Below are 26891 nucleotides of genomic sequence, written 5' to 3'. Positions count from 1 at the left end.
ACCAGTGGGTGGCCATGGCGCTGGCCCGCCTGCCGCGGCAAGGCCCTCGCGGAACTCGACTGTGGGACTTTTCCGCGCCCGCCGGCAGGCCAGACCGGCTTCTGCCACCGCCGCCACCGCTGCCACGGCAACCCAGGCCCTGCGATTTGTGATCGCCACAGACCTGTGCGCTGCGTGTTTGCCCGCGCTGCTCCCCTGCAGGCGCGCCCGCAGGGTCCCCGACTTTTCCATTCGGCTATGCACATTTTCATTGCTGCCTTGCCAGACATCCTTCCCCGAGCCCGGCAGATTTAATGGCCCCTCGCGGTGGTTACTGTGGATGCCATTTGGTGGGTTTTAGAGTCATTTGTTGAAGAACCGTTTCCGATTTCTTGCTTTATGGCAGAGCCCCGCGCAGGGCCTGGTGGAGCGCAAAGGCCTCTTGATGTTCACCTTATGCTGGTGGGACCAGTGATACACACAGAAACGGCTCGACTTAGGCAAAGGGCATTCCATTCCTTCTCCACTCTGGGGAGGGGAGGAGGAGAAAGAGGGAACGGGCAAGGGGGGCCAGAGCGTGGCGGGCAGGAATAAGGTGGTCAGGAGAGAGGCAGGGTTGCAGGGATGGTGTCAGGACTCATTCCCCCCCCAGTTACCTGGACACCCACTCTGGGCAGACATTGTGCAGGGTGCCTGGGACCCAGATATGGTCCCTTCCCGGAGAGTCTAGTGGGGGAAACAATGACTACACAGTGTGACTAGGTCAGTGTGATAGGGAGGCCTCTGACCCAGACTGTGGGTGTGTAAGTCAGGAAAGGCTTCCTGGAGGAGGAGAATTCCAAACTCAACATTGAAGAGTGTGTGTGGCTTGCTAGGTAAAGAAAGGGGTTGAGGGTATGTGCCCCCAACAGGGCATGGTCAGCTCTCTCCTCTCATCCTCCCTTATCTCCCACCAATGCCCCACAGTCATGCTACAGACTGTCTAATATCATCTCCCACGATTGCCTTTGATCCCTCCAAGGGTTTTAGGCTAAGGTAGGGCAAAGGGCCATACGCCATTTGACGATGACAAGACTGAAACCAGAGAGAAACAGGACCTTCCCGGGGGGTCCTGCCTCCAGCCTGTGGTGGAAATGGATTACCAGGACAGTGGGTCTTCTTCCAGGCCCCACCCAATATCCTTTTGACATCCCAATATAGCATTTAAGCCATGAGCTGGACTCCTGGGCCCCAGGCTGGCAGGCACATGGTCGCGGTTGGCAGAGCATCCACCCTGCACTGCTGAGCTGAAGGTGAGCGGCATCAGGCCTCGGGAACACACACAGAACAGTCACCCCAGGTCATCCAAGCATGGACTTTGCCCCTTCCCAACCGTGTGACCTTGGGCAAGTCACTTCCTTCTCCGATTCTCAACTTTCTTACCCATAAAATAAATCCCGTAATCTCTTTATCTCCAGACTGCTGTGGAGATTAAATGAGCTAATTTAGGTATGCTCCTGGAACATAGCAGAAGCACAAGAGGTCATTCCCAGCCCTTGGAAAGGGACCTTACAGAAGGTCCAGGGGCAGAGATTGTGTGTCATTCACTCCTGGTGCAGTACGTGGCACATAGTATATGCTCAGCAAATATTTGTTGAATGACAAGTGAATGAATAAATGAATCTAACCCAACTTCCCAGTAATGCATAAATCTTCAAAGAGAATCATGTTCGAATCCTAGCCCTGCTGCTTCCTAGCTGGTGGCCTTGGGCAAGTCACCCTCGCTAAGCTTCAATTTCCTTGTCTGTGACACGTGACTGCAGTCTCCTGGTGGAGCTGTTTTGAGGAGTGAGTGACATGTGACTGTGTCCACTACCACATCCTATGTGCTGGGGAGGCCCTGCAACCAGCCCCAGGGCTGCTCAGGTGTTCTCAGGCCCAGCCCTGCCTGGGGCTGCTTTGCTTCTCTCGCAGCATGAGAGCCTTGGCTCTGGGACTTATGGAGGAATAACCACAGGATATAGGCCAAGGTTCACTGGGCTGGGAGTTCCGGCTGCCAGGCAGCTCAGAACAGGCCAGAGTGAGTCAGCTCTGCAGCAAGGCAGCCTGCTCTAATCAGCCCAAAGCCTTCCCATCACAGCAACTTACCGATCACAGCAATTAACTCTCTCTTGTAGGTACGATTGCAATCCTCTCCAACCCCTATTATACAGAAGAGGAAACTAAGGATCAGACAGAGAGAGTAACTTGCCCTGGTCACATCTAGTGAGCATCACACAGCAGATACAAAGCTCATAACTAAGTCTGCAAGAGTTTCTAACCCATCCTCTAGAGCCATCTATTATGTCAATAAAGTCAAATCAAGTTTCTTAGCCAGGATTCAGGCCTCTGTGATGGGGCTATAGCTGCTGCCTTATGTCCTCATCTGCTGTCATCTCTTCCCCATGCTCCGTAAGCTGCAGCCATATGGGGCTACTCTGTCCCTAGGCATACCCTGCCCTGGCAAAGCTCTAGCGTTTTCATGTGCCTTTCCTGCTGCTGAAATGCACCAGCAACCTAACCTCCCCATCCAACTCCTACTAATCTTCTCCGAGTCAGATCAAAAGCCAAAGCCACCCATTAGGATGGCCATTATAAAAACAAACAAACAAACAAAACAGAAACAAATTACAAGTGTTGGTAAGGATATAGAGAAATTGGAACACTTGTGTATTGTTGGTGGGAATATAAAATGGTGCAGCTCCTGTGGAAAAAAAAGTATAGCAGTTTTTCAAAAAAATAAACATAGAATTACCATATGACCCAGCAATTCCACTTCTGGGCATACAGCTAAAAGAAGTGAAAGCAGGGACTCAAACAGATATTTGTACACCCATGTTCATAGCAGCATCGTTCCCAACAGCTAAAATGTGGAAACAACCCAAATGTCCACTGATGAATGAATGGATAAACAAAATGTGGTATATACATACAATGGAATATTATTTAACCTTAAAAAGGAAGGAAATTTTGACACAAGTTACTACATGGATGAACCTTGACATTATGCTAAGTGAAATAAGCCAGACACAAAAGAATAAGTATTGTATCATTATTCCACTCATATGAGATACATAAAGTAGTCAAATTCACAGAGACAGAAACCAGAACGATGGTTGCCAGGGCTAGGGGAAGGAGGGCATGGAGAGTTGTTTAATGGGTACAAAGTTTCAGTTTGGGAAGATGAAAATGTTCTGGTGATGGATGGTAGTGATGGTTGCACAATGTGAATATACTTAATGCTACTGAACTGTACAGTTAAAATGGTAAATTTTATGTAAAGTATATGTTATGACAATAAAAAGGGGGGAAAAAAGCCGAACTCCCTGGAAATCTGTCTCTGATCCTCCCCAGCAGGTCAAGAGCCCAAGTTTCATCTCACGATCACCAACAATTTATAGAAACAAGTCTTAATTAAAAGTTATTAAATTTTACATTTAAAATTACAGGTGAGGGATTTCCCTAGTGGCGCAGTGGTTAAGAATCCGCCTGCCGATGCAGGGGACACGGGTTCGATCCCTGGTCCAGGAAGATCCCACAGGCCGTGGAGCAACTAAGCCCATGCGCCACAACTACTGAGCCCACAAGCCACAACTACTGAAGCCCGCGCACCTAGAGCCCGTGCTCCACAACAAGAGAAGCCACTGCAATGAGCAGCCCGCGCACAGCAACGAAAAGTAGCCCCTGCTCCCCGCAACTAGAGAAAGCCCGCGCACAGCAAGGAAGACCCAATGCAGCCATAAATAAACAAACAAACAAACAAATAAATAAATAAAATAAAATCACAAGTGAAAAATATCTCCAGAATGTTGTTTTAATTTACCTTTTTATTGCTCAAGTCAAATATTTTTTCCAAGTTTACAAATTGGCTCTATTTCCTCTTCTGAAAATGCTGGTGTGTTTTTCAAGAAGATAAAGCAACAGGGTCTCAGGAGTCCAGCCCCAGATGGAATGAGGGGTGGGAGGGACTCAGAAGTTCAGACCTGGGACTTCCTTGGTGGTCCAATGGGTAAGACTCTGTTATCCCAATGCAGGGGGCCAAGGGTTCCATCCCTGGTGGGGGAACTAGATCCCGCATGCATGCTGCAACTGAGAAGTCCACATGCCGCAACTAAAAAAAAAAAAAAAAAATCCCACATGCTGCAACTAACACCAGCGCAGCCTAAATAAATAAATACATATTTTAAAAAAGAAGAAGTTCAGACCTGCTACAAAATCCAAGTCCTGGAGGACTAGCAGCTTTGCGTCAGGGAGCACAGCCCAATCTTCTGGAGGATAGGGGACTGATGCCAGGCCTGGGGGAAGGCTGGCAAGAGCAAGACAACTGGGCCACAGGTGGAACGCAGACTGAGTGGGAGCTGCTAGTTATCCAGAGTGATTAGAACCAGCACCTGGAGCCCCGTCTTTCCACTGGGGCCGACTGCAGGGCAGAGAGGAGGCAGAGAAATCCCAAGCGGGGAAGCCTGCTAAATAGTGGCCAAAGGAAGAGCAGCAGGAGGGGGCGGGCTCCGTTCAGAGAAAGCAGGACACCGAGGGACTGTGGCGGGGATGGGAGAGCAGCAGGAGGGGGCGGGCTCCGTTCAGAGGAAGCAGGACACTGAGGGACTGTGGCGGGGATGGGACAGCAGCAGGACTGAGGGTGGCTTGGGTGCTGCGTTGGAAGGGCCAGCCCTGACTCTCCTGTTCAGTGAGCTCGCACAGGGTGGAGCAGTGTTCAAGGAGGAAGGGCCTGGCTTTTTGGGGTTCAGCAAACTGGGTTCCCAGGCCTGCTCGGGCACACCCAGTTCCGTGACCTGGGCAAGTCCTTTTCCTCGTCTGAGCTTCAGTTTCCTCATCTCCTGAGCAGAGAGAGTAAAGGCACGCCTTTTGCCATGCACCGGGGGTTACACGCCCCGCGTTTGGCACTGCACCTAACAGGCACACCTGGTTGTGCAATGCGGGCGTCTAAAAGCCGTTGAGCTGCGAAAGCGTAAACACCCACAGGGCGCTCCCGAGCCGACGCTCTGACCCACCCACCGGCGGGCGGCGCCCCGGGATGGGAGGTGGCTGCGCCCCGGGCCTCTGCGCGCTGACCCTTGCCTCCCGCGCCGGGCTCGCTTGAGGGGCGCCCCCATCCACGGCGGCCTCCGGAGCAAGGCTCGGGGAGCCGCGGGGCAGCCATGGCGGAGCCCGAGGCCGCGGCCGAGGAGGTGGATGCCCTCATCGACGACCTGGACTACCTCCCTGGCCACTTCCACCTGGAGATGCAGCTGAACTTCGAGCCGCGCTCGCCGGCCTCGCTCCACGCCCGGGACCTGAAGCTGCAGCGGGACGGCCTGCGGCAGGAGCTGGCGCTGACGGCTGCCACGCAGCGCCCCGCCGTGCGCCACCTCCTGGGCGCCTTCGCCTTCTACCTGGAGGAGCTGGATGAGGCCCGCGAGAGCTTCCTCGAGGTGGCCCGCGAGGACCCGGGCAACCTCAACGCCTGGGCCAATCTGGCGCACGTGTACGGGCGGCTGGGGCAGAAGGAAGAGGAGGAGGCGTGCGCCGAGCGGCTGGCCGGCCTCATGGGCCTGGCGGGGGACCGCGGGGCCGCCGGGGACCCCTCGCTCCGCGCCGCGCGCTGCCTGGCCGAGCAGGGCTACGCGCACGGCTTCGACGTGGGCTGCGCCAGCCCAGAGGAGCGGGCGCAGGTGCTGGAGGCCGGCATCGAGCTCTATGACAAGGCGCTGGGCCACGCGCAGCAGGTGGGTGACCCCTCCCCAGGCTGGGAGGGCTGGGGTCGCGGCCCCTAAAGTCTGCAGGGATGCCCCCGGCCTCCAAATTCTCACCGAACCCTGGCCCTTTGGCTTCCGGAATACGGTTCCAGCGTGCCCCTCCCACATTGGGTCCTAGACCAGGCTTGTAGCTTTTCTCTGTCGGACTAGGGCGTGGACCCACTTCCCAGCCGGTTAGCTTGCGTAAGTTTCTTTGCTGGCAGCACTGCAAACTCCACACACCAACTCATCCCTCTCACCCTGCTCTTCCCAGCAAGTACCTGTCCCTGCACCTGTCCACACCCACCTAAGTATAAGGCACAGCTCCACATCCCACCAGAAACAGGCAGCATTCTTGCCTCCTCTCTCCCGCTCACGCACCATAGCCATCCACTCAGACCCCAGATCCTGTCCGCTCCGCCTCCTCATATCTCCAGGGTCTATCCGCTCCTCTCCTGCCTCCCCTCGCCAGTCCAGCCTCCATCATTCCCTGCCTGGGTTCCTGCTCTCTGGCCTGACCCTTCAGCCTCCTCCTCCACCCTTGCTGCCAGTGTCATGTTGCTCAATCCTGCTGGCCATATCCGTCAGCTGCTTACGACCCCCAGTGACTCCCTACTGCCTGGCACGTAAGTCCTAGGCTCTCCGGTGGGCACTAGAGACCCTCCGTGACGTTGCTCTCTGCCTTCCCTCTGCCGTGTTCCCCCTTCCAACCAGGCTTTTGCCACCGTCTACTTCCCCTTGGGCCAGGTCTCCTTACAGCCCACCTTGCCACTCTTTCGGCCTCTTTCAGAGGTGCCCTTTGCTCTACTCTTGCCTGGAAGGTTGTCCTCTCTCTCAGGCATCCACTCCGCTGACTTTTCCAGGCTGGGTCAGGCATCTCCCCTGGGCTCCCACAGCACTGCTCACACTGTCCATTTACAAGTCTGTCTCCCCACCTCAATCTTGAGATCTTCAAGAGTGGGGACAACATCTGTCTGGTTTACCACTGTAAAGCCAACACCTGGCCAGTGCCTGGACACAGTGGCACTCAGTAAATGCATCTTGAGTGAATGTATGTGTAGCATAGGGCCTGGAGCTAAATAGACAAATGCTAGGCATAGTAGTTACCCATTGTTGTATGACAAATAGCCTCTGAGACTTAGCAGCTTGAAACAATAAGCACTGATTGTCTCAGAGTTTGCGAGCGGAAGAACCCAGACATGGTTTAGCTGGGTGCCTCTAGGCTGTGGTCTCATATGAAGGCTTGCTCAGCTGGGGGCGGTGGGGTGGGGGTCTGCTTCCAAGCTCACACTCATGGCTATTGGGAGAATCAGTTCCTCACTTGCTGTTGGCCAGAGGCCTCCCTCAGGTCCTTGCCACGAGGTCATCCCATCACTTTTGCTATATTCTTTTCATTAGAAGCAAGTCACTAGGTCTAGCCTCCAGGCAGAGAGGGGGGGTTACACAAGAGCACAAATACCAGGCAGTGGGGATCACTGGGGGCCATCCCAAAGGCTGCCTGCATTGGATGACAGACAAATGAGGTAGAGGCATTATCCTCCTGTTACAGAAGAGGAAATCACAGTTCAGCGAGGTTCCATGACTCTTCCTTGAAGGCACAGCACAGGCAGGGTTGAGCTGATAATTATGGCTATTTGTGATAGTTAAATGACAACAAGCCTTCACACATGGGTAGGATGGCTCCATTCACAAAGGCTCTGCACACCCCCTTGGAGCCTTTTCCACCGAAGCCTATGGCTCCCCCATAAGAGGAAATGTGGAGTCAAGACCTCAGGGAGTGCTGGGTGGGAGGCACGGACTTGACTTAAGGGGAGCAGGGCAGGGTGGAGGTTAAGACGGTAGACTCTGGGTCAGACAGTCCAGGTCCAAATCCCAATTCCCCATGCTCTCACCTCCAACTGGTCCGTAGCATGACTGAGCTTCCCTTTCTATGAAATGGGGATAATAATAGTGCTTGTATCCTAGGATTCCTCATCCGTAAAATGAGGAACAGAGCCTGCACAGAAACAGCAGGATCACAAACGACCTCTGCCTCTCCTGACCTGGGAGAGCCTTCTCCCCGCTAAACTGTGTGCAGCTGTGGCTGTCTCCTGGGGCCAAAAGGAACCCAGGTCTCCTGTTTTAGAGCCTGAGCACAAGGCCCTGAATGCCAGCCGCCCTCAGTGGAAGGCGTGGCCAGCTTGGTGTATGTTGAGTATGGTCACAGTCTCATAGCAGGGCCTGAAAAGCCCTGGACTGGGAGCCAGGAGTCCTGGGTTCTCATCTCAGCTGCAACCACCCACGGTGGGGCCTTCTCCTGTCTGGGTGGTGGTTTCCCCATCTGTGAAAGTGAGGGGGGCGCACTGGATGGTCTCTGAGGTCCCTTCCTGCTCTCAGGAGAAGCCTTCCTGGAGGAAGTGAGCAGGGAGGCAAAGTTTGGGGCATAGGGAAGGAATGGGGGCCGACTCCTCCCTCCCTGCTGCTGGTCTGCCCAGCCACAGTGGGGGCCGCACCGTCCCCTTCAGTGACCGCTCAGAGGAGAGAGTGTCAAGCAGGGCACTGCCCTGTGCTCCAGGGAGGGAGCTGACTGTCTCAGGTGGGAGGTGGCCTGTGCTGTGTCCTTGGGCCTGGTCCAGCGGCTGCTCCCCAGGTCTGCACAGAGTATCTGTGGTCAAAACCTCCCCCCCAACCCCAGGAGAAAGTGGGTATTTGAAGCTCCCCCATTTCATCATCTGAGGATTAGGAGAGATCATGCTTATAAAGTACCTGGCACAGGGTAGATGCTCAAGAAATAGTCACAATCAGGATGACAGTGATGATTTTGTATAGTAAGAGCAGGAGGCTTGGGTTCAAGCACCCAGGTCGCTTATTATTTTGCTGTGTGACTTTGTACAAGTCACTTTTCATCTCTGGCCTCAGTGTCTGCTTTATAAACATTAAACAATAGTGATTTCTGCCTCAGTTTACTATGATTATTCAATCAAATCATGGGGTAAAAGTGCCCATAAACTGGTAAATTCTGGGCATGTCTGAGACATACATGCTCAGCATCTTAACATTTATTGAGCACCTACTGTGTGCCAGGCCCTATCATTAAGAACTCCTGCCTTTTAGAAGCTCATGGACAAAGGGAAGAGCAAACATTAGTTCCTTCAGTAACCAGCCTTCCCTGAGCCCCATCTCTGGTAGTGGGGGCCAAAGGGGCGTGTCAGAGGTGTGCCTATGACTGGCTGAGGTCACAGGCATTCATTACATGGCCTGTGCCAGGTGACAATCATCTCTGAGTGCTGTGCACCAGAGACCATAGTTTCTGAACCAAAAACAGGACCCCCCCCGCCAAAAGGCTGACAAGGGAAGTGCACTTCGAGGACATCAGGACCCGCGTTGGAGTCAGCAGGGACCTGGCAAGTCCAGGTCCTGGGGATAGAGTGACAGTAACTGAACTTCAGAGAGGACACACTTCCTTTCAGCACAAGTGACTGAGGGAGGCTTCTGGAAGAAGCAGTAGTGTACTGGCAGGAATGAGAGGAGGGCAATCCTGGCAGGGGCGTGGTGTGTGCAAAGGTCCTGCGGTGGGGGCTTTAGTGACAACTGAACTGGATGAGACCTGGAAAGAGGGCAGCCAGAAGCTTCATGGGGAAGAAGAGCACATGGTGGCCCTGAGGAACTGCTGATGTGGTCTCTGAGGTCTGGTTCCTGCCCTCCTCTGAGCCGCATTTCCTCTTACTTCCCTTGAACCTTACTTCCCAGGGACTCTAAACTTCTCCTACTTCTCCAGACATGCTGTGCTGTTTCACAGCTGCCTGTGCAGGAACTTTTCCCTCCGCCTAGAAAGCAAACTCCATCCATCAAAACCCAGCTCAAATGTCACCTCCCCCTTGAAAACCTTCCTTCACACAACCCACCTTCACACAGTAATATTCATGAACGCTCTTCTCCGCGTGCCTTGCGGACTTCATCTTAGTCCTCACAAGAACCCCCGATCCCATTTTACAGATGTGGGAACTGAGGCAGAGCAAGGCTAAGTAACCTGCCCAAGACCACAGAGCTAGTAAGTGGCAGTTGAGTTTACGCCACTCTGACTCCAAAGCCTTTGCTCTTTCTGGAGAGGTGGGAGAATTGGGGTGCAGTAAGTGTGAAGCAGATGGCCGGCAGGATGGGGAGGGGAGCCCCCCACACCGGCCACCTCCTGGAAATCTAGGGTGGAAGTGTGGAGAAGTAGAGAGAGGGTTGCCGTGTATAGGGAGTGGTGGGGGGATAGGAAGGACGAGGGCAGAGGTGAAGTCAGCATGGGGTCAGGGAAGGAGGAGTGGGGAGAGTGGAGCAGCCGCTGAGGGACCTCCAGTTGAGAGGGTCGCCACCCACAGGAGCGCAGCTGGGGGTGGGCGGCCAGGAGTCTGACCCAGCTGGTGCTGCAGCTCCAGGAGATTTTCCATCCTGAGGGGGCTGGGACTGTCCCAGGCAAGGAGGAGCCCCCGGAGCTCAAAGAATAAAGAGCAACCAAAGAACCAATGACGGCTGATCATCTGCTAACTAAAATTACAAGAGAGAACATTACAAAAGTTAGTAATTCAGCCCATAATCCAAAAATAAGCCGCATGTCTGTGTACGAGTGGATGGGTGTCTGTGCCTTCCCTCTCAGCCCTTAGTTCCCTCCCTTTCCTCGTCCTCAAGTTACAAAAATATGATGAGGCAGATTGCTTTATCCGTCATTCCTCCGCACCCCCGTCACCTCCCCACACACACTCACAGACGGATTCTTGGTGGAGTCTCCAGGCTGAGTGGGTATTAGGAGCAAACACTTTGCAGTTAGACACACTCGGTTAAAATTCTGCCTCCATCACCAGGTGGCTACGGACAAGTGACTTCACATCTCTGAGCCTCAGTTTCCTCATCTGGAGGGTGGGATTCTAACATCACCTCACAGGGTTGCTGTGAGGATTAAGTGAGAGACCGTGAAGGGCTCCAGGCAGAGTGTAGGTCATGTTAGGGCCCAGCCCCTCACCTTGCCCACCCTCTGGCCGCCACAGCCCTCAGCTTTGCTCTGTATCAGTGGTTTCTGTCTTGCCCCCTAGAGGGTGAGCCCTCTGTCTTGGGCGACCCTCTGTCTCTACCTACCACCCCGTGTCTGGAACGGGGTTGGACACCCAAGAGGGGTTTGTGACTGTTGTTAAATTTAGTTTGGTTTTTTAGTCTTAAAATCCCCGTTATTTTTCTAAAATAAAGTAACTCGAACTTCTATTTCTCTAAAAAAGTAATATCTGTCCCAAGCTAACTCAGTCATTTGAGTTTCTTCCCCTTTTCCCGGAATATTGCGTGGCTTCACACACACACACGTACCTGCACACACACACGTACCTGCACACACACGCACAGGTACACACACATGCAGATCCTTCACCCCTGCTGCTGGCCCAGAGCAGGCTCAGGGTGGTAATAGGAAACGCCACCACAGTGGGTGCATTGATCCAGCCTGTACACCAGGCACAGAGCTCAGAATGTTACGTTCGTTAGCACATCTGATTTTTATTCAAACCTCACAGACATGCTGCCACTGGTATTGTGATTCCCTGTTGCACAGAGGACAGAACAGGCTCAGGGAGGGGACTCGCCCCAGGTGACCGGGTGCACACAGGCCATCCAGGTTTCACCGGGCCTGCTGGGGCGGGCAGGGATGGACCCAGTGCTGGTAGGCCCAGCAGCCGGCCTCACAAACAAACAAAGGTGCAGGCATCCACACAGTCGCCTGGCAGGAAGGACCAACACACACAGACACACACAGCTGTGCCACCAGCGGGGAGGCCAGCCCCAGGACCTGGGAATTCCTCCAGGAGCTGCCTTCCCAACAGCTCTCCGCCTCCCACATGCCCCCCTCTCTCCCCCAGCCTCCCTTTCTCCCTCTCCCCTTCGTCCCACAGCTCCAAACCCTGACAACTCGGGCGCACGGTGCAGGCAGATGCGCCGCTGGGGCCGAGGCCAGAGTGTTGGTGAGGGAATCTGCAGGGACACCCTGGGTGACCTGGGCTGGCTGTGTAAGGTCTCTGATGGTCCATGTCTCCCTCTGTGAAATGCGGGCAGTGGTACCAGCCGGGCAGGGGTGTGGGAGGAGGAACTGGGGTCACGGAGGGAAGGCCCAGCCCCAGCGAGCTTTGATGGACGTGTCCTTCTCATCCTCACCCCCTGATGGGGCTGCCAGGACTCCTTCTAAGTGAGCCCCCGCCCTCTTTCTGCTTCCTCCCACTTCCTCCTGCCCCTTCCTGAGCTTGCCCTCAGCCCAGCCCAGCCCAGAGCCAACTTTAGGAAAAGAACAATGACATCGGGGAACACCCTACTTGGAGCCAGGGGTCAGGATTTGGGTTCCTGCCTCAGCCCTGCCCCGACTGGCTGTGGGACACTGGGCAAGTCCTCTGTGGACGGTGGACATTTCCTCCTCTGTCACTGGACTAAGGTGGTGGCCAGGGTGATTTCAGGGACAGGAAGGACTTTGATAATAGAGAAGTGGGGGAAGGAATGAACCTCCTGGCAGAAGAAAACACATAAACACACAGAGGGAGGTAGGAAACCACAGCTTGGGGAATGTCAGGCACGGTGTTTTGAGGACTTTAGAGTTGATCTCCAACTTTTGAGATCGTGGGCAGGGTTTCTCCTCCCATGGTGCTTGCAAACAGAAACACACACAGCTCCACAAATCTGAGTGGTTTGATTTGGATGACGCTGGGCGATGAGCTAGGGACTGTGCACTTGTGTTCTTTTCACAGACTATCCCACTTGCTCCTAGAAATGCTGGGGAATCAGAACTGTTATTAACCCCATTCTACAGATGAGCAAACTGAGGCTCAGAGAGCTGTAGCAACTTGCTCAAGGGCACACAGCCATGAGTGGCTGGCTGGAACTGAACTCAGTTCTCTCCGACATAAAGCCCAGGCTGAGGGACAGCTTTCCTGACACTCTAGCCCCAGCCTTCTGATGGCCTCGGTGCTGCTCACATTTGCATAACAGCACCTTCTGAATTTGCTGCTGGCTTCTTTCCCTCCACACCTGGCAATTTTGGGAACTGGGTCTCCCCTCCTTATTGATACAGGACCCCAGAGCCAAAGTTGCCTGTAGCATCATCTGACCCAACTGCCTTCTTCACAGGAGGAAAGATAGAGTGTGTTAAGGGTGCACACAGCCCGGACCCATGGGAGGGGCTGAGAAAATGCAGGACTTCTTCAGACCTACCCGGTGCCGGAGCTGGATTTGTACCCAGGACTGGACAGGGTCCCTTTTCTCTAGGGACCATGGAATAGAGAAGTGGCTCTACTCAGTCCTGCAAGCCTGTGGAACCAGTGCAAAGCAAAGCTGGCTCACAGAGTCTGCGTCTGCGTGACAGATCTAGGACCAGAAAGGGGGTGACAATGGGGAGCTGCAGTCGATCTGCTCCACTCTTAAAATCCACAAAGACCATGCAGGGAACCCAGCCAGGGCTGAATAGGTGACTCACCTCCATGGCACAGCACCCAGCCCCCGAGTCCGCCCTGCCCAGTCACACTGATCACTCCCACCCATGTGCCTGTGACACAGGCAAACCCAGTCCATCATCCCTGCTTATAGATGCGGAAACTGAGGCCCAGGCTGGGCCAGCGGACTTTCAAGGAACCCTGGGGTTGGGTAGAGGCAGGGGTGGGACTCCAATCTCAACCCTCTGTTTACTCCCCACCCCCACCGAGGCAGGAGCTGGATGAGGAGAAACCCCTGCCCAGCCTTTCTGGGCAGACCCCCAGGGGTGCCAGGCCAGCCAGGTGGGCTGGGGCTGGAGCTTCGCGTGCAGAGCCCGAGGCTGCTCTGTGTCATCACAGAGGACATTCCAGTTGAGCAGGAAGAGCATGGTCCTGAGACCTGCCACCTGGTGACTTTTATTTCTGCAGCGTCAGCCTTCACAGACAGGGTCAGCCTGATGAGGTGGAAAGAACAGGGGCACTGGAAGGAGGCAGATCTGAACTTGAATCCTGGCACCTCCCCCTGGGCTGTGGGGCTGGCCGGGCGGCTTTTCTCTTAGCCTCTGTTTTCTCACCTGTAAAAGGAGAAGGCTGCACTACACCTTCTCGGGCTGCTGTGTGGGTGGATTCAGTGCCACGATGCACGAAAGTGCCCAGTGGACAGTTGATGGTTGAGAAATGTTCATTCTCTTTCCTCCTTCTCATCCCCCCTCCCCTGAAAGAGAGTCAGTCAGCTCTCAGGAACTGACTCTGAAACACAGAATACAACGTCCACAGGGGCAGAGTTCAAACTGCAAGGCAAACATTTTCCTTAAGAACCAATAAGGTCTCTGTATAGCCTATGCAGACACATATAGATTCATAAACCATTAGCATATTGAGATCTTCTATTGAAATCCTCTAAAATAGCTAAGCCCTACAACATTTCCTTCTGTGGGGACCACCTTTTGAAGTAAATGGAGTAGCCAGCTGAGACCCATCCTTATATCTGCCAAGTTAACACAAACCTGCTCTGTAACATCTAATCCTCATCCTGATATTCTCTGCAGGTACTGCCAGATCACCCACCTTTGCCAGTTACCCACCCAGCTGTAGCAGCTTGGACCGTCAGGCTTCCAGAGGATCATAACTGCTGATCCTTTTGTTCATTTAAAAAGAGATGCACTGGTGCACGGGCCTGCCATTTTCACCTGGCTCTCTGCAGTGCTAGACTCTAGTGCAGTGGTTCTATCAGATTCCCAGGTGCTGCTTATGCTGCTGGTCGGGGGACCCCACTTCGAGGACCACTCGTCCGCTGCTGGGTTCCCAGCTCGGCTACCTTCTAGCTATGCCACTCTGGGCCACAGGTGCCTCTTCTGTAAAACTGGGATAATCGTAGTCCCTACCTCCTAGGTAACCCCGGAGTTAACACATGTAAATTATGTGCCTGGTGCATAGTAAGTGCTCAATAAAAGGCACTATTATTAGTATAGCTAAAAAAGCAGCATTTCCAGGTTTCAGTCCAGGATTTCACACTGGCTTTGTGTCTGTGAGGATGTCTTCTCACCTCAGTGTTCCCATCTGTACTAGGGGGGTGATGATAACCCACTCTACATTCCACAGAGGGCTTTCTGAGGGTCGTGTGGCATCGGTGTGAATGCACTTTGTAAATGGTTAGCACTGTACAAACGCTTGCAGCGAGGTGTTGTGGGAGTAAGGTGCGCTTGAAGTCAGAGACCTGGCCTGAAATAGGTGAAGTAGGCACGTCTCTGCCTCTTTGAGCCTCGCTTTCCCCATCTCTATAACGAGGGAAATACCGGTGAGGGCCTCGGAGGAGCTGGGAGATCTCCTGAGAACCCCTTGCCTGAAGTCGGTGCCTCTCTCTCACCCTCACCTAGTACCAGGATCTAACCAGCTACTTAAGGGCAGTGCTGGTGCCTGGGCCTTGCCAGCTTGAAGCCTCGGCGGGCTCACGCTCTGGCCAGTGCCCCCTCATAGACCCCAGAACCCCCGGCTCACGGGGTCCTGATGAGGATGAACAAGAGAAAAGGTGGGGTGTCCTGCCAAAGCCCACACGGGGAGGCCCTCAGTCAATATTCCTCTCCTGGCAGAGGTGCTGTCAGCCCCTCCCAGGCTGCCTCCAAATATATTGCCTCTGGGAGCCATCAACTCTGGAAGTGAATTCCTTGCAGCCACAAGAGGTTTCACAGCAACTTCATTCTCCAGGAGAGAGGAGGGGAGGGGGCAGTCAGAGGCCTGTTTAATTTAATTTAGCATACGTGGCTTGCCAGGTTGCCCCTGGTAACAGCTTCAGCTGCTGCTTCAGTTACAACTAGAAGGATTTTTAAAGAGACAGCCCATTTTAAGACCAGAATTGCACAGCAAAATGAATGGACTCTCTCTACTAGCTCCATCACAGGGATGGAGGATTGGAACCCAAGCACAGTGAGGCTTCAAACGAGGTCTGTTTATACCATTAACTCCATTCCTGATTCGCAACCCCATAAGCCCTTCTGCAGATGTTACTCTTTTTTTTTTTTTTTTTTTTTTTTTTGCGGTATGTGGGCCTCTCACTGTTGTGGCCTCTTCCACCGCGGAGCACAGGCTCCAGACGCGCAGGCTCAGCGGCCATGGCTCACGGGCCCAGCCGCTCCGCGGCACGTGGGATCCTCCCAGACCGGGGCACGAACCCGTGTCCCCTGCATCGGCGGGTGGACTCTCAACCACTGTTCCACCAGGGAAGCCCTGCAAATGTTACTCTTAAGTGGGATCTGAGGAGGGGCTACATTTGGGATTTGTCATAGAGATGTCACTCAGCTAGCTACTTCTCTGAAAATCAGTTTTAGTCTTCAAGTAGAAGGGGAGTTAACCTTTAGGAGTTGCCCCTGCAATTCAGGCACTCTGCCACCAGGTGGTAGTATTGCTTACTTAGTGCAAACCATAACCAGGCTTGACTTACTCAAGACTATCACAATGGTGGTGAAACCACTGGGTTTTAAGTCCTGATACTAACCAGTGTGTGACCCTGAGCAAGCTGCTTCACCTCTGTGGTCTCACTGTTCTCAGAGACATAATAAGGGGATTGATTGGATCTAGATAACTGAGTGCTGTGGACAGGCTTCGGGCTAGGACTAGGAAGGCATGAGTTTATGTCCCAACTCTGTCATGTACTAACTGTGTGTTGTGGACACATAACTTAATTTCTTGCATCTTGAATACCAAACAAGAAAGTGGCTATCAACCAGAGAGAGCCCTGAGGACAACACACTGCTCTTCAACATTGGGGACCTGTGGACCCCACGGGGCATGTGAGGCCCTAGGAGCAGAGTGGTGGGGTAGAGAGGTGGAGAGTGGGGTGAGGCAGGATAGCCCTGGACTCCAGAGCCTGAGACTTCAATGCCCCACCTAGAACTGAAATAAGGCAAAGCAGCCTCCTAGACACGCCTAACTGCACGTTTCTAACCCAAACCAGGAGAAAGGGGGCGAACGTTTATGGAGATTTATGGGCACGGTCCCCAGACAGGTCACTGCCTCACAATGCCCCTTTGCAGGTAAGGACAGAGCCTCTGAGGGGTAACACATCCACCCAGGGTCACCCCCCTCTTGTGGCCAGACCTGTTGCCCACCTGAGCCTCTGCTCTCTGCACTGTAGCCCTCCCTTAGTCTAGGATACCTGCTGTCACTTGTGGTCACATCTCCTTGTCAGGAGCCTGAAAGGGGGAGCAAGTTCTGTGTCTCCCCACCATGACTCAGTCTGGCCAACCTCAAAGCAGGCATGGGGCCAGAGGTCACGAGATCACAGCCACAGGCAACCAGGGAGACTGAGGCACACGTGCCTTTCGTCTTTCACACAGACAGGTGCTGACATTATGTCAAGGTCCTTGGCCAGCTTGGCCCACAGTAGGTGCCCCATGAATCTGAGTCCCCTTCCCATGTCCCAGGTCCCGTGCAGGTGCAGCAGGTAAGGTCATCTGGCAGCCCATCCAGCTTTTTGCTTTGGCCAGTGTTCTCCATTGCGCTCTCAAGGATGCCCTTTAATCCTTGGGTCCCGCCCCTCTCCCCTCCAGACAGCCCTGTTCCCAGCCAAGCCCCCATACACGTATTCCAACCTAAGTAACAGGATAACTCCCCACCTCTAACCCCTTCTATGCCTCCCCACTGCCTTGCAGATGACTTCCAGGTCCTGAGCCTGACACTCAGGGGACGCCCCTGATGTTCCCCTGCTGGCTCATCCCCTCGCCCCTTACAACTGGGGTTCTAGCCGCTCTGGGCTGCATGCAGCCCCCGACACACCTGCTCGCTCATCTCTGAGGTTTTGCACATGATATGCCCTCCATCTGATGCCCTCTCTCACTGTATCCACCTGGTTGGTTCCTACTTGTCCCTGAGAACCCTGCTCCAGCACGTCCTCCTCTAGAAGTCTTGGGGGTACCCCTGGATCATGTAGGAAACCTCCTCCCATAGCCCCTGGTGTTCCTTCTGCTCTAATTTTGTCTTTGGTCTGGCTTTCCTGCCAGACCTGGCTTGGGTCAGCGTTCAAGACACTCCCCTATGGGCAATCACACTGCTCACTGAGATCTACTCACAGGTCCCCCTTCCTCTCTTCCTCCGAACCATCCAAGGCCACCTCAGAGCAGTCGCAGCCTAACTTGGCAACGTTAGCTCCTGCCACACCCCAGTCATACTCACCGTGCCCCATGCTCCCCAGCTGCCCACTCGTGTCCGTGCTGAACCCCCCGTCTGGAATGCCCTTGTCCCCCACCTCACCCTCTCAAATACCACTGCTATTCAAGGCCCACCTTACAGCCCATCCTCTATGAGACCTTCTCAGAGTCTTCTGGCTGGAAGTGGCCTCTTCATCCTGCTGCATTTGTCTGCATCCCCCTCTCAGCCTTGATCAAACCCTGCTTCATATTATAGCTATTGGTAAGCCAGTGTAATGAGGGGAGCAAGGGCTTTGGAGACTAACAAATGGGGTTCAAATCCCAGCTCTGACACTTGCCTGCTGTGTGACCTTGGGCAAGTCATTTTGCCTCTCTGAACTTCAGTATGTGCCTCTGTAAAATGGGATGACACCTACCTCATAGGTTGTTGTGAGATTGAGATGAGTGTCAGGATCCTGGCACGTGGCAGGTGCTCCTTCAAACCCCATTATTTATGGTCTCCCCAACCGAGTTGTGAGCCCATGTGGGCCAGGGTGCAGGTCCCATTCAGTGCCACAGCTCCATAGCACCCAACACATCATAGTTGGGCCTCACACCATAGATGCCTCACACCATAGAAATGCTGGCTGGACTTAATGCTTCATCCTAGCTGCTGAGGGTGGGGTGGAGGGATAATAGGGGCCCTGAGCTGAGAAGGCCTCTGCGGATGGCCGGTGGTGAGTGCAGAATGGAGCCTGGAGATCAACCACAGGAGATGAATGTGGAGGGAGGGGCTGGAGCCTGAGGCAGAGCTACTGATATGCACTGGGGGTTTTATTGGTTTTCATTAAAATTCCTTCCCAAGGCAGGAGCAGCTACTCCCATAAATAACGGCATAAATATTTTATCTGGTGCCCAAGTCAGTCTAAATGCACAGCAAAGTTGGCAAGAAAAACAATGGGAAAACAGTTCAGGGTGGGGTCCTGGGCTTCAGCTGAACTCACTCACATGCCCAAAGGGGCTTTCTCAGGAAGGTGGAAGCTGAGGGATGGCGCCAAAGGGGAGAAGCGGGGGGGAGAGAGAAGGTGACTGGTGGAGTGTGGGCCCTGTGGTAGTGGGGAGGGAAGGAAATGGATGCCACGCCCGCTCTGTGATGGACACCTTGCTCGGGGCATTCACACAGGTCATCTTGTCAAATCCTCTGTGGTCACAGAAGTGAAGTGACTTGCCCAAGGTCACCCAGCCAGCCAGTGGCAGAACCAGCACTATGACCAAGAGTATACTTGCTGCTTCTCAGGGTTCAGGGAAAGCGTGGGAGTCTATGAACAATGTCCCAAATGCTTCAAGAGCAGCAGCACAAGCCATTCTCTGCTTCCCTAGATCCCAGACGAGGAAAAAAGGGGCTGGTACTTCACCATGGCAACGCTCTTCATCAGGTCAGGCTATGGGTTGAGGATGGGATGGTGGGGAGGGACGGGGAGAGGTGGGGCCTGGAAGCCAGGGGAGAAATGGCTGAGCCCATCTGCGAGGCAAGGGCTCCCCGAGTTCCTCTCCCTGCCCACTGGCCTGGGGAGGACTCGCGGCACCCTGGGGACGGCTGGAAGGGTGCTGACCAGCCGCGTCCCCTTCTCTGCCACAGGTTAGATGGCATCTTCCTGGAGCTGGGCAGCGAGGAGCAGAAGAGGTTACCGGCCTTCAACCGCACGCTGGCCCTGCTCCGGCAAGTCCTCAAGTCGTCGGAACCCCACCACCAAGGCAGGACCCGTGGGGACGGGTGGGAGAGGAGCCTCTGCCCCGTCCTCCCTGCACCCGCCACCAGCCCTGCCAGTCTTGTCACTGTCCCCACCTCTAGCACTGTTTCGCTGTCCCTCACCCTCTGTCTCATCCACTCCCTTGTTCACTTCAGGGAGCGCGCACACCTCGCACAGGTGAACGGGCACCTGCAGATCACTCCAGGTGCACGTGTCCAGGCCTGTGACCGAAAGTGTAAGAGACAGAGTTCTCGCCATTGCAGCCTCTTACCCCCATTTTGTAGTGGGAGGAGGGAAGACTGTTCTGGAGAGGAGTCGAGTCATTTTTCCACAGGGACCAGAGCTCCAGAGCTGGGGAGAGCTGGAGTCAGAGAGCAGGGTGTCCCGCGTGACACAGTAAACACACAAGCACTGAAACTGTTCATCCCTCCACTCACACGTCCCTCTCCCCACCCTTGTTTCTCTCGGTCCCTGGCTGGCCCACAGTGATTTCATGCCACTTCCCCTCCCTTTGTCTTCCTGGGGGCTGACACCTGGGGTGGCACTGGCCCCCTGCCTCCTCGTGGCTCCCCTCCCTCTCTCCACCCCGCTGCTGCCTGAGACCCCTCTCCCGGCCTCACCCCCAGCTCTGGCCTGGTGCTACCTCGGGATGCTGCTGGAGAGGAAGGACACCTTCTCCATCACCCCCATGGGTGTCCATGACTGCGGGTTTTCAGGAACCGACCCCCTGGACTGCTTTGGCAAGGTATGTGCCCCCGGCCACAGAAGCTCTCCGAACCCAGATTGAGACTGACACCTCAGCCTCCTCTCCTGGAACCCGCTGCTTCTCTGGGTGTCATCCCCACCTCCCTGCCTTACTCAGGACGTGCCCTTACTTCAGACCTTTCTCTCCATCCCAAACAAAGCCCAAGTGCTCCCTTGTCCTCTTGGCCTATGAGTCAGACCCTCTCCACTTCTCTAGGCCTGTCTTCTAAGCTAGTCACGATTTCCCAGATATACCCTCAGGCCTTTCCCCTTCACACCCCCGGGAGCAAAGTGGAAAGAAGACGAGGTTAGCTGGGGTCTGGATGCCAGCTCTGCCCATAGGCCCTGTGACCCTAAAACAAGTCACTTCCATCTCCGAACCTCCTTATCTGTTAATTATGTGATCTGTCCACCATCTAGGATATTGAGAGACTGAAAGGAGGTAGTGGATGAAACCGTTCACTGTAAACCGTAAAGTGCTGTTCAAGCCTTATTCTTGGCACCTCGTTTCTGTGGCAGTTTCCACACTTAGCTCAGTTTTTGAAGACTTTCCTGGAGGCCAGGAACCCTGTGATTTTCGTTCCCCTTGCGGTCAGCACGACGTTCTGACCCAATTTAACGCACTGCCTTTGCCCCTCCTTGGGAACCTACTCTGTGCGGGGCACAGAGGTGGACAGATGGGGCCCCTGCCCTGTAGTTCACCGTCTCAGGTTCAGCAACAAACACAAGGCAGGCAGCTGTCAGTAACAATATTGGGGTGGTGGCGGGGGAAGTGCTGTGCCCAGTTAGAAACACTGTGTGAGTCTGGGGGAGGTAGAGGCTGATTCTGGCCCCTCCCCCTACCTGCCCCAGGAAAATGGGGGAGCACACAGCGACGTGTCTGAGGAAGAGGGGTTTGCCTGGGGTCTGGAGGGATTCACTGGACGTGTCCCGTGAACATGGCAGAGAGCATGGCAGCGAGTCAGGCTCTCAGGAGTTGAGTGCCAGTGAGCTGTGCCCAAAGTGTTGGGTCCCACGATGTGGTGGACGTGAGGAATAAGATCTTTGGGGTAATATGGCTCTACTGAGAGAAGGGGTTCCAGTTCTGGCAAACAGCCAGACAAATGGTTTGTTCTTACCTCCTCCCTTACCCAGGCCATTGAGATTGCCAAGGACCAACCCCCAATCCTGAATCACCTGGCCAAACTCTTCCACTTCCTCGGAAAGCAGGATATGGCCATTGGTACCTGCAACATGGCCCTGGACACCCTACGAGATCCGGAGCTCAACTGGCAGGCGTACTGCACAAGGGCCAAGGTGAGTCTACCCGCAGCTCCACCCCATCCTGCCATCCAGAATCAGAGAACAACGGCCAAGACCCTGTGGCCAGAGCCCGGAGGTCAGGGAGCCTTCACGGTGGAAGGGAGCTTAGGTGTCATCAAGGCTCACAGTTTGTGTTCTCTAAGATTGTTGAGTGAGAGAATGAAGGACCTTCCCACCCACTGCTCATCCCTTCTGTAATGACCTGGCCAACAACCTGCCAGCCTCCTCTTTGATTAGAACCTTCGGCAGTCATACTGACCTGGGTGGAATTCTGGCCTCTCTACTCATCACTGTGGGACTTGGGGCAAGCCACTCACCCCTCCAAACCTCCATTCCCAAATCTGGAAGATACGGATAATAACATCTATCTTAAAAGGTGGTCAGAAGACTAAGTGAAATAACATCTAGAGCAGGTGCCTGGAGCATGGGAGGTGCTTGTGAAAGGCAGAGGGTATATTGGAGGAAGTCTGATGTCGTAGATCAGAGCTCTGGCTCTCAACGCCGCTGGCCTCGGTTCAAATCCCACAGCACCGCTTACACGCTACGGGACTGTAGACAGAATACTCTTGCCCGAAGTCTGAGCCCCAGTTTCTTCTTCCACAGACTGGAGATGATTGTACCTGCCTCACAGAGTTGTTATGAGAATTAAATTAGAGTCTTGTGTGAAACTCAGTACTGACCACATGGTAAGAGTTCCCAAGTGGTTAAGCAGTATTTGTAGACAGAATACTCTTGCCCGAAGTCTGAGCCCCAGTTTCTTCTTCCACAGACTGGAGATGATTGTACCTGCCTCACAGAGTTGTTATGAGAATTAAATTAGAGTCTTGTGTGAGCTCAGTACTGACCACATGGTAAGAGTTCCCAAGTGGTTGAGCAGTAATATTAGGTGTATTTTTAACTGGCTCGCTGTCGCTTGAGGCAGTCCACTATGGTCACTGAGCTCCGCGGATTACGCATTTAACTGAGAGCTGCCTGCCTCTGGCTTCCCCCTACTGGTCCCAGATCTGCCCTCTGGAGCCCCTACAGAACCCATCTGCTTGTGGGCAAAGAGCTGGAGCTCTGAGTTCACTTTACTCCAGGCTGGACAGCCTTCTCCACTACCTTTCATGGGACCTGATGGCGAATCTGCTCCCTTGGTCTTGGTCTGTATGACATAATCATTTCGCTAGCAGGTACTAGACAGTCAGTTCCTTCATGGCAGTTGATGTGGTCATTATCAATAGTAGTGCTATTACTCATGATTGATAGTGAATAATAACACCTTTCTATAACACTCTGCATTTCACCCAGCACTTTCATATTCATGGCCTGATTGAATTCTCGCAAGATCCTGTGAGAGGCCAAACGTGTGTCATTTTACCAATGAGGCAACAGAGAGGCAGTGACCTTCAAGGGGTCCTGCATTCCGTTAGGGGGAATCCAAACCTCACTCTCCTCACGCCATCACAGGTTGGCCTGTAGCATATGCTCGCTGTCTCCCTGTAGCTCCAAAGATCACACTTACTACTCAGATGACCAGACTGGCACCAGGTTGGAGGCAGGGCATAGTGAGGAGGAAAAACAGAAGGGAAGGGAACGCATCTGTGTAAAAGCCTCAGTCCTTGCTAGCCTAAGGCCCTACCTGGCCCATGACCTTGACCCACCCCGGCTCAGCTCCCTCCCTCCCAGCCACACTGGGGTCCTTGCAGCTCCTGAGGTGTGCTCTTGCCTCAGGGCCTCTGCCTAGAATGCTCTTCTCCCAAATATCCAGTTGGCTTCCTCCCTCACTTCCTGGAGGGCTTGAAGAAAAGGCAGAGCTGCTAGCAGCCGTCTTCTTGAAAACGTCAGCTTCTCACCAACACTTTGTGTCCTCCTGTCTTCGTTTGTTTTTCCTTTTTAGCACTTATCACTCCCTAACACACTATTTGCTGATTTATCATGTTTATTGTCTCTCCCCCCAGCTGAAATACACGCTCCACGAGGGCAGGGAATTTTGTCATTTTGCTCTCTACTATATATCCTCAGCTCCTGGAACGTAGTAGGCTCTTGATGAATATTTGTTGAAAGAATGAATGAATGAACTGAGCACCTACCATGTGCTAGGTCCTGGCTAGAACATATTCTCTCCATTGTCATGGTAACTCTCCAAGGAAGATCTTAGTGTACTGATTTTTCAGATGTGGAAAATGAGCCTCACAGAGGTCATGCTAATAAAGAGGGGGAGGGGCTGGAATTCAGCCAAGTTCAATTGGCTCCAAAGGCAGAGCTTCCCACTCCCACCCCACCCCCACCTCATGAAGCTGTCTTAGAACCAGAGCCCACCAATGGCTATAAAGCATTAATACCTTCAACGACAATGACCCCCTTTTTCTTACTTCCTCCTTCTCCACCCCTTCCCTACCCCTCCTGAGCCTCTAGATTTTCTAAATGCTCCAAATAGATGTGGGGAAAAAGGGAGGAAGTGGTGATGAAAGCAAGGGTCTGGAATCATTTGTAATTTGATGCTTGTGAGCTGGGGCCACCTGCCATTCTTCCCACACTACTTGCTTACACAGACTCTCACAAAATCGGTGCTGCCATCCCCTCTCAAATAACCCCCTCCCCTAGTCACCTCTATCCCATCACCCTGTTTATTTTTTCATACCACTTGTCACCACTTGAAGTGGTACCATGTACTTTTTTATGATCATCTCCCCTACTAGAACGTTCTGCCAGGGCTGGGACCTCCTCTCTTATCAGCACTGTACCCCAGTACCTAGCACAGGGCCTGGCATATGGTGGGCACTCAATACTTATTTGTTGAATGAATGAGTGAATGAATGAATGGCTCTTACTTCATCCAACGCCCTTCATTGTACAGAGAGGGGTCAGTGTACTAAGGCCCAGAAAGTGGAGTGGCTAGCCCAAGCTGGTACAGGAGTAGAACCTCGGACTCCCGAGTTCCAGTCACAGGGGCTTTCCACTGCACCACAGAACCTCCCTGAGTTGCTGTTAAGAAATAAACCTTTATTTAGGATAGAAAAGAGGGCAAGGGTCCTTGCTTGGAGCATCTTCCCTGAGCTGACTCTCTGTGGGCAGATCCACGTCAGAGCCTACCTGCATGACCTGGAGCGAAGCAAGATGGGGCTCGGGGGCATGCCTGACAGGAACCACCTGGCCTGCGCCAAGGCCGACCTCGAGGAGGTGGTCAAGGTGTGCCCAGGCCTCAAGACCTACCTGAACATCAGCCAGGTAAGGTGGCCTCTTGGCTAGGGTAGCCAATAGTTGACTAAAACCCTATTAACTCTCTGCCAGGCCAGGCCTGGGCACTGAGGACACAGGGAGGAACGCGGGGCATCCCTAGGCCTGATAACAGGACCTGCCTCCTACTGCATTGGTGAGGATTATAGGAGATGATGCACCCACAGCGTTCAGAACAGGGCCCAGTTCTTTCTAAGCACTCAGAAAGTGTGGGCCATTATTCTGTATCCTTCTGTGCCTTCAGTGAGCACGGAATGACTACCAGAGGTTACAATATCTTATATATGAGAACACTGAGGCCCAGAGATTGCCCCGCTCAAGGTTATATGGCCGAGAGCGCTGGGGCTGGAACTGGAATCAGAGTACTGTCTCCTTTGCCAGGAGAGGGGCACCAAAATTTGCGATGAATAATTGTCGAGGGAGGGAGGGTGGGAATGAATGAGTGTAATTTTTAAAACAGCAAGTGTGGGAATGGAATGAACGGGCAGCGGCGACGGCAGGGGAGAAAGGCTCACTCCGAAGCCCCCACCCCAGGTCTACTACTACATGGGCGTGGACGCTGTGCAGGAGCAGCTGGCGGTGGACGAGGCGGCGCTGAACCAGGCGCTGGTCTTCCTGGCCAAGGCCGGCGAGTCGGAGCTGGGCGCCACGCTGCCCGAGCTGCAACTGTTGCGCGGCAAGTGCCTGCGCATCAAAGGCGAGGAGGCCAACGCGGCGGCCTGCTTCAGGCGCGCCGTGGAGCTGGACGACGCGGGCTCCAGCCACACCGAGGGCTTCGGCTGCCTGCTCGAGGCGCTGCTGGCGCAGTGGAGCCAGGCGCAGCTCAGCGACGGCGAGCTGGGCAGCGAGGTGGACGCGTGGCTGCGCTGCGCCCAGGACAAATACCCGGCGGCACGCCTGCGCCAGGAGCTGCAGCGCGTGTGGCGCGGCCACACGGGCGAGGTGCTGGGGCTGGCCCGGGCCTTAGTGGTGCAGGGACGGCCGGCGCTGGTGCGGCTCCTCTTCGAGACCATGCAGCGCGAGGCCGTGGGCCCACGGAGGGGCCGCCGCGCGTTCTCCTTCGAAGGTCCCTGAGGCCCCGCCCCGTTGAGGGCCCGCCCCGTTGAGGCCCCGCCTATAAGTGATTGAACCTGGTCGGGGCGCTGCACACTGGCTTTCACTGCCGTAAGCTGGCGGGTCCGGGGAGCCCGTCAGATTCTCTTTCGGGAACTGGAATGGAAACGTTAGGCCCCTAGGATGGTTTGACGTGCCTACGGAGGCAAAAGGGCCTGATTCAGCTGGGGCAGACGCGAGGGGCCACTGGGAAACTGTGAGTTGAAGGACCAAATTGTACAAATATGCAGAAAAAATAATATGGAGCCTCCCAAGAGATACAGAAGATAATTGCCTCCATTTTGGTGGCTTTCTAGTACCCAAGAGCCTGTCTTTGGATTCCGTGAGCCACGCTCTATCCTTATAATAAGGCCCCCTTTACTTAGGTTGACTGGAGTAGGTCTCAGGTCCTGCCTCCAGGGAAGCTGTGGCTAGAGAAGAGGGCACAGCTGCCAAGGAGCAAGTAAGGGAAGGGCGGTAGTCTACACCTGGCTGCTCAGGGCTCTTTTCTGCCTCTCTAGCAGCCTTGCAGCAGGCCTCATCCTTGGCCAGCTTGGTCTGAAAGGCCCTCAAACTCCCTGAAATAAAGCCCATCAGTAGTACCTTTGCTTGGCTTCTCTGTTCTTGGGGGAAAGTAGGGGCACCACCCAAGGAAGTGCCAACTGCCCCCAATCTCAAACATTCTACAAAAGAGTGAAGAAAATCTTGGAATTTTGGAATCATAGTCATAGACTCTTAGACATGGAATTTTATTGTCAAAGTACTTAGGCTCTGATTGCCAGCAGAACGTCCAAGCTGGATTCTTGTGGTCCTACTTACTTACAAGAGCTAATTTAACCTAAAATTCCAAATCAAGTTCTTTCCAGACTGCAAGAATGCTGGTTGTACGTAAATGCAATGGCAAGACCCCCTTAATGGTTTGTGATTTATTTTGCACTTTTCCCCTTTTAAAAAAAAAAAGTTATACTCACT

At 54.0% G+C, this 26891-nt stretch overlaps 2 protein-coding genes across 3 annotated transcripts in view; one reads left to right on the top strand and one right to left on the bottom strand.

Moving 5' to 3' along the window:
* Window positions 1-231, bottom strand: part of CIMAP2 (ciliary microtubule associated protein 2) — a 28522-nt gene extending 28291 nt beyond the window's left edge. Inside the window, 1 exon segment of the mRNA XM_024739255.1 lies at window positions 26-231. Coding sequence (XP_024595023.1) covers window positions 26-231 — 206 coding nt within the window.
* Window positions 232-4661: 4430 nt separating this feature from the next.
* Window positions 4662-26521, top strand: TTC22 (tetratricopeptide repeat domain 22). Of its 2 annotated transcripts, none has more exons than XM_024739224.1 (7): window positions 4662-5723; window positions 19192-19247; window positions 19451-19566; window positions 20189-20307; window positions 21441-21602; window positions 24666-24818; window positions 25362-26521. In XM_024739224.1, exons 1-7 carry the CDS (start codon window positions 5157-5159, stop codon window positions 25899-25901), a joined length of 1713 nt encoding a protein of 570 aa, XP_024594992.1. In that variant the 5' UTR covers window positions 4662-5156; the 3' UTR covers window positions 25902-26521. The 2 variants fall into 2 exon arrangements, with proteins under 2 accessions (XP_024594992.1, XP_024594993.1); XM_024739225.1 differs by having other exon boundaries at window positions 25288-25560.
* Window positions 26522-26891: the final 370 nt, after the last annotated feature.

The sequence above is a fragment of the Neophocaena asiaeorientalis genome, unplaced genomic scaffold (genome assembly GCF_003031525.2).
Source record: "Neophocaena asiaeorientalis asiaeorientalis breed wild unplaced genomic scaffold, Neophocaena_asiaeorientalis_V1.1 scaffold138, whole genome shotgun sequence".
Classification (NCBI taxonomy): Eukaryota; Metazoa; Chordata; class Mammalia; order Artiodactyla; family Phocoenidae; genus Neophocaena; species Neophocaena asiaeorientalis.
This window is presented reverse-complemented; position numbering and strand designations above follow the sequence as displayed.